This window comes from Anopheles nili, chromosome 3 (genome assembly GCF_943737925.1).
Source record: "Anopheles nili chromosome 3, idAnoNiliSN_F5_01, whole genome shotgun sequence".
In the NCBI taxonomy this organism is placed as follows: Eukaryota; Metazoa; Arthropoda; class Insecta; order Diptera; family Culicidae; genus Anopheles; species Anopheles nili.
In genome coordinates this window covers 41519862-41527504 of record NC_071292.1, presented here as the reverse complement: position 1 = coordinate 41527504, position 7643 = coordinate 41519862, and the positions used below count along the sequence as shown (strand labels likewise).

The following is a 7643-nucleotide window of genomic DNA, read 5'->3' as shown; positions in this document are numbered from 1 at the left end:
GATTGACTATTATTAATCTTAACTGGATGTTCTAAATATTGTTGTAAAACTACAACTTACTTACCAAATTTCATCCACAAAACAAACCCTCAGATTACGAAAAAAAGTTCATTATTCGGACACATATCAACATGCCTCAATAATCCACAATCATTAGCGGTTTCTCTTCAAATATTCCGCCAAATGGGCCCTTAAGGCCAACAAGCGACCCGATGGCCGTGCTGGATCTGTTGGTGTCAATCGAGGTAGGTTAATAGTATCCGCAGAAACTACTTTAGTTTCTGTAGTGTTCATCGGATTTCTTTTCCGGATAAAATTGTGTAAATAAATTGTGGTTAAAACAATGTTTCGATCAACATCGGGTTCAAGGTTCATAACCGTATGCAAAATTCTAAATCTATTAGCTAATATACCAAGAGCATTTTCAACAACTCGTCGAGCTCTGAGCTATTAAACCAAACTTCGAAGACGAATTCCTTCCCCTCCCTACATGAAAACTCAAGAAAACCCTTCTAATACCGTGTTCCCAAAAACCACATAACCCTTCCTCATCCAGAGAGCTCTAAAATTGCTGGGATAGTGTTATCACTGCTTGATTTGTTAAACATTCTTTAGCCTCAAATATTGCGGTGGGCAATTTCCATATTGAAGGGATTCATCATGCGATGGCTTGAAAATTGTCCATGTCTGAGTATGATGATTCATCTTGACGATTAAACATTGAAACGATCATGCTACTACAATGAAACTGTAAACACTTTAAAGGGAAGGTTGGTTCATAAAACAACAATTATATCGGTTCTAAGCCAGGCGTGGAGGGGAAGTTGGATGAGACATTACATACAGTGAAATTTTGTACACAATCAAAATACTAAGTCATAGAAGCAGTCGCAATCCAACCCATTACGGGAAATCTTGTTGTATCACAAGCATCCAGTTATCTCACTCGGGAAGCTAAGACTGATCCTGAGAAGATCAAAAAGGTACTTGAACACGCGAGCGATGACTCACAAAACCCAATTTTTAAAGTAGGAGATTTTATCGCATACGGGATATGATAGGGGTTGCAATGCAACATACCAGTACTCATCAGGGACCTTCGCGACTCATTTAGTTTGACAATTCTTTTTTTTATTTTTTTTAAGCAACTGAGGTAGCTACGCCTATGGCACGATAAAGCGCAATCATCGTCTAGTCAATGTACCTCCTGTAGTGACTGAGCAAAGAACATCGACTATATGAAGTACAGCGCGTTAAACACCACTGAATTGAATTAGAATAACAAAACCTAAACTATTTACTTCATACAGAGCAGTCGAGTGTATGTAAGGAACTACAAAACTATCTAGTGGTCGATTATTTCCTGATGATATCCCGAATGTTAGTGGCCAAATTAAATCTTTCGATGAAGGTGATTTTTTGTAACTAGATTGAAAAATTGCTCTGACGCCTGTAACTTCAAATCACGCCAATCTCTAAGAGACAGTTACGTGTGTCTATCAACTAACAAGGGACAGAATAGTGACATTTTTTAACGTCGCAATTAAACTCGTGCACTGTGCACTGTGTCGACACTGTGCACTGTGTCCTACGGGTGCCAGTGTGTGCTGCGGGTGCCCAGGATCGCACCTCTACAAGCATATACCTCTATAGCCTACGTGCCGTACAGGCGTATTATCTTACACACACTCTCTCAATGGCCCCGTCCAGTTGAATATTTGTTAGTAGGGCTAGCAGGACGCCACTAACATCGCACCCTTTTGTAATTTTTTAGGTTAGGTGAACAGGTAATATATTAAAAAGGTGTTTTTCATCTTTAATAGTAACAAATAAAACAAATGAAATTGTTTGAAACATCACACTGAGGTACATCGTGTTTTTTGCTCTGGTAGAATGTTTTTCTTCCCAAGAAAACTAACCATCAATCGTATTTCAAAACTGAGAAGGCTGTGAAAACCGCGTACCTTGCGTTACGTTAATATGCCTTTTAGTTTTATTTATCCCAGCAGGCAACGGAAACCAACACTTGGTGTTATTGATCGAACAACCCAACCGGACGTCGGATCAAACAGGAAGTCCCAAGGAGACAGACTTTCGACAAATCCACGCAACCATCGCCGACACACGAGAAACCGGATCGATGGTCCAAAGATCGACAACTCGAGCTGAAGATCACCGTACTGGAGGACCGACTAAAGGACACCGAAGAGCGCTATCAGAGCAAGCGGTTGCAATGCGATACGCTGTCCCAGGTGCACAGGACATTGCGCGATAGTTACACCACGCTGCAGGAGGAGAGCGAAATGATGCAATTTGATATACGCCACCTGACGAGGAGTGCCGACGTGCTGAGGTAGGTTTACGGTGATTGGGGGGGTTTACAAGGACATCCTACTCACGGGCTCGTATTGCTTTGGCACAGATCCGAGCTGCAGTCGGCCCGGTGTGATCGGGATTCCGCCATCGAACTGCAGAAGCTCCTACAAACCGGGCTGGACGTATCCCACAAAGACCGCAAAAAGCTGCAGGATGGCAGCAAGAAGGACTTAAAAACTATACAAGACCTGCAGCGACAGTGCCGCGAGATGGAGCGAATTATGATGCGCAAAAATCCGGACTCCATATCGGCGCTGATAGGTAGGATGCGATGTGGTTCCGTTTTTTATGTGCCGAGACTAAACCGAACCGAGCCTTCCGTTGCAGTTGCCAGTAAATCACCGACGGGGACACCGCCGGGAACCGATAGCACCTCATCCACCTGCCGCGTGCTGGAACAACGCATCGCCCAGCTGGAAGCGGATGCCCGGAAACAGGACGCAAAAGCGCAAGGTATACTGCCCGACATGCAGGCCCGCTTTAACTCGGTGGAAGCGAAGTATGAAACGTACATCGCGCATCGCGTATCCTGCTTGAGAAGCGTTATTATAAATCATTAGAAATCGAACGCAGCATAAAGAGATGTGATAGTTTTCGACTCACTTCTAATTAAACGCTTATACCGCGTGCGAGCTCTTGAAAGCCGAGAAAGCTACCGTTGAGAATTTCAGAATTTATGTAATTGCATTCAGGCCTTACAGTTTGTGATCCATGGCATATCGACAGCGGAAGCTAGTTGTCGTAAAACTATGCTAAAGCAGTTCCCAGACTGCGCGACACAATGGTGCTTATTGAAGCTGGGCTACGTTTTTTTTTTGTTTAAGACGCATAGAAATATGTTCGAAAGATGCGCATAAAATATCCCGCCAAAGGCGTGGGGTATGCTGTTATGAGTTAATTATTTATGTTCTCTAGAAGTCACCACAACGGCAAGGTACAGTTTTATAGTTTTTTTTTCTCCGTGCAGCCTCTCCAAAGCCAAACGGCTCTATTCGGACGATACTCTCCGTCAGCCAGCTCCAAACGAAGCGAAAAGAAATGCACAAAATATGACCTCGAGCTGATGCGACGCTTTTTGTTGCGCCCCAAATCAAAAGGGATGACCGAACGCAGGAAACGATGAGGGAAAAAGAACGACCCCAAAACGATGGGGATGAAGCACGTCCAAAAGCATGCGGAAAAGAAATGAACAATGGCGATGAAGAACGACGCTTGGCTTCGTTCGAAGGGTAGCGCTTGAAGGATGCTTGCCGCCCTTTGTTGAATAAATTTTTTAATCAAGAAACTAATGTAATACAACACCGTCATGGTACCCCCCCTCAACGGCCATTCTAGGGTGGTTGTTCCGAGAATACGTCGAAGGATGTGAGACTTCAGCCAATCTGCCACTCGCAACCCAACGCATCCCCTTAGCAACCCCTCGAAACCCGGCTGCACCCAACCACACCTCACCGGGAAGGGTTTCATTTCGCTGATTACGCTTTGCGACTTTCGTTCATCCGACCCTTGGGAAGGGATCGAAAGGCACCATTCGCTATATTCGATACCGGATGCGATATCTACGGCGCAGGCTCGAGAGTAGTGTGGGGTTGGGGTGGGTTTCTGGGCGTGCCTGTGCCTGTGCCTGTGCCGGTCCGTGGCATTTTCGCATCAGCCCTTTCCCACCGCTCGAATCATGCCATTTAGAACAGCACGGCTTAGAAAATCCCCAAAAAGGGAACAACAACAAACAGCAAAGCGACGATGCAAATGGCGTGCTTTGGTGGCTTTTGGGCTCGCTATGGCTGGCTGCACAATTTACCACAACTTGAACCACCCCACCACTCGGGAAGAACCACTCGATGAAAGCAAACACCGAAAATCCGAAAAGCTCACCCACACGATCGTCTCGGATGCCTTTGGGGCGTTGTTGGAAAATGTATGCATGTAAAATTGAAATTATTGGGCATGTAAAAAATTGCCTGTTATGATTTGTATGGCCCTCAATAAGATGCAATTAGGATGCACAAGCTGATGCAAACTGCAGACGCAACGCACTCTTGCTCCTGGGGCGCTTTCTCTTCCCTATCGCTCACTCACACTCTTTCCCACTATTGGTGGGCACATGCAAAAAAACAAAAAAGTGTGTAAAAAACCCGTCGAACCCGGACCGCGTGCAAATGCAAATACAGTCAAATTTTGTACACAATCAAATACTAAGTCATAGAAGCAGTCGCAATTCAACCCATTACGGGAAATCTTGTTGTATCACAAGCATCCAGTTATCTCACTCGGGAAGCTAAGACTGATCCTGAGAAGATCAAAAAGGTACTTTCTTCACGCTAGCGATGACTCACAAAACCCAATTTTTAAAGTAGGAGATTTTATCGCATACGGGATATGATAGGGGTTGCAATGCAACATACCAGTACTCATCAGGGACCTTCGCGACTCATTTAGTTTGACAATTCTTTTTTTTTTTAATTTTTTTTAAGCAACTGAGGTAGCTACGCCTAGGGCACGATAAAGCGCAATCGATCGCAATAGGTATTTTTGTACGTACTCTTTAGACTTGAACATCAAGCGGAAAGTTATTCAAGACCCTCTCGGCAGCGATCAACCGAAATTTCGATTAAAAATGATCGTCTAGCCAATGTACCTCCTGTAGTGACTGAGCAAAGAACATCGACTATATGAAGTACAGCGCGCTAATCACCACTGAATTGAATTAGAATAACAAAACCTAAACTATTTACTTCATACAGAGCAGTCGAGTGTATGTAAGGAACTACAAAACTATCTAGTGGTCGATTATTTCCTGATGATATCCCGAATGTTAGTGGCCAAATTAAATCTTTCGATGAAGGTGATTTTTTGTAAGTAGATTGAAAAATTGCTCTGACGCCTGTAACTTCAAATCCCGCCAATCTCTAAGAGACAGTTACGTGTGTCTATCAACTAACAAGGGACAGAATAGTGACATTTTTTAACGTCGCAATTAAACTCGTGCACTGTGCACTGTGTCGGCACTGTGCACTGTGTCCTACGGGTGCCAGTGTGTGCTGCGGGTGCCCAGGATCGCACCTCTACAAGCATATACCTCTATAGCCTACGTGCCGTACAGGCGTATTATCTTACACACACTCTCTCAATGGCCCCGTCCAGTTGAATATTTGTTAGTAGGGCTAGCAGGACGCCACTAACATCGCACCCTTTTGTAATTTTTAGGTTAGGTGAACAGGCAATATATTAAAAAGGTGTTTTTCATCTTTAATAGTAACAAATAAAACAAATGAAATTGTTTGAAACATCACACTGAGGTACATCGTGTTTTTTGCTCTGGTAGAATGTTTTTCTTCCCAAGAAAACTAACCATCAATCGTATTTCAAAACTGAGAAGGCTGTGAAAACCGCGTACCTTGCGTTACGTTAATATGCCTTTTAGTTTTATTTATCCCAGCAGGCAACGGAAACCAACACTTGGTGTTATTGACCGACCAACCCAACCGGACGTCGGATCAAACAGGAAGTCCCAAGGAGACAGACTTTCGACAAATCCACGCAACCATCGCCGACACACGAGAAACCGGATCGATGGTCCAAAGATCGACAACTCGAGCTGAAGATCACCGTACTGGAGGACCGACTAAAGGACACCGAAGAGCGCTATCAGAGCAAGCGGTTGCAATGCGATACGCTGTCCCAGGTGCACAGGACATTGCGCGATAGTTACACCACGCTGCAGGAGGAGAGCGAAATGATGCAATTTGATATACGCCACCTGACGAGGAGTGCCGACGTGCTGAGGTAGGTTTACGGTGATTGGGGGTGGGGGGTTTACAAGGACATCCTACTCACGGGCTCGTATTGCTTTTGCACAGATCCGAGCTGCAGTCGGCCTGGTGTGATCGGGATTCCGCCATCGAACTGCAGAAGCTCCTACAAACCGGGCTGGACGTATCCCGCAAAGACCGCAAAAAGCTGCAGGATGGCAGCAAGAAGGACTTAAAAACTATACAAGACCTGCAGCGACAGTGCCGCGAGATGGAGCGAATTATGATGCGCAAAAATCCGGGCTCCATATCGGCGCTGATAGGTAGGATGCGATGTGGTTCCGTTTTTTATGTGCCGAGACTAAACCGAACCGAGCCTTCCGTTGCAGTTGCCAGTAAATCACCGACGGGGACACCGCCGGGAACCGATAGCACCTCATCCACCTGCCGCGTGCTGGAACAACGCATCGCCCAGCTGGAAGCGGATGCCCGGAAACAGGACGCAAAAGCGCAAGGTATACTGCCCGACATGCAGGCCCGCTTTAACTCGGTGCAAGCGAAGTATGAAACGTACATCGCGCATCGCGTATCCAGCTTGAGAAGCGTTATTATGATTTATATGGCCCTCAATAAGATGCAATTAGGATGCACAAGCTGATGCAAACTGCAGACGCAACGCACTCTTGCTCCTGGGGCGCTTTCTCTTCCCTATCGCTCACTCACACTCTTTCCCTCTATTGGTGGGCACATGCAAAAAAACAAAAAAGTGTGTAAAAAACCCGTCGAACCCGGACCGCGTGCAAATGCAAATACAGTCAAATTTTGTACACAATCAAATACTAAGTCATAGAAGCAGTCGCAATTCAACCCATTACGGGAAATCTTGTTGTATCACAAGCATCCAGTTATCTCACTCGGGAAGCTAAGACTGATCCTGAGAAGATCAAAAAGGTACTTTGTTCACGCGAGCGATGACTCACAAAACCCAATTTTTAAAGTAGGAGATTTTATCGCATACGGGATATGATAGGGGTTGCAATGCAACATACCAGTACTCATCAGGGACCTTCGCGACTCATTTGGTTTGACAATTGTTTTTTTTTTTTAATTTTTTTAAGCAACTGAGGTAGCTACGCCTATGGCACGATAAAGCGCAATCGATCGCAATAGGTATTTTTGTACGTACTCTTTAGACTTGAACATCAAGCGGAAAGTTATTCAAGACCCTCTCGGCAGCGATCAACCGAAATTTCGATTAAAAGAAGTGATCGTCTAGCCAATGTACATTCTGTAGTGACTGAGCAAAGAACATCGACTATATGAAGTACAGCGCGCTAATCACCACTGAATTGAATTAGAATAACAAAACCTAAACTATTTACTTCATACAGAGCAGTCGAGTGTATGTAAGGAACTACAAAACTATCTAGTGGTCGATTATTTCCTGATGATATCCCGAATGTTAGTGGCCAAATTAAATCTTTCGATGAAGGTGATTTTTTGTAACTAGATTGA

General features: G+C 44.7%; 1 protein-coding gene across 1 annotated transcript; it reads left to right on the top strand.

The window, feature by feature from the left end:
• Positions 1 to 212: 212 nt before the first annotated feature.
• Positions 213 to 6786, top strand: LOC128724347 (tax1-binding protein 1 homolog B-like). The gene is made up of 7 exons (XM_053818074.1): positions 213 to 245; positions 2073 to 2353; positions 2423 to 2637; positions 2704 to 2900; positions 5882 to 6162; positions 6237 to 6451; positions 6518 to 6786. Exons 1-7 carry the CDS (start codon positions 213 to 215, stop codon positions 6784 to 6786), a joined length of 1491 nt encoding a protein of 496 aa, XP_053674049.1.
• Positions 6787 to 7643: the final 857 nt, after the last annotated feature.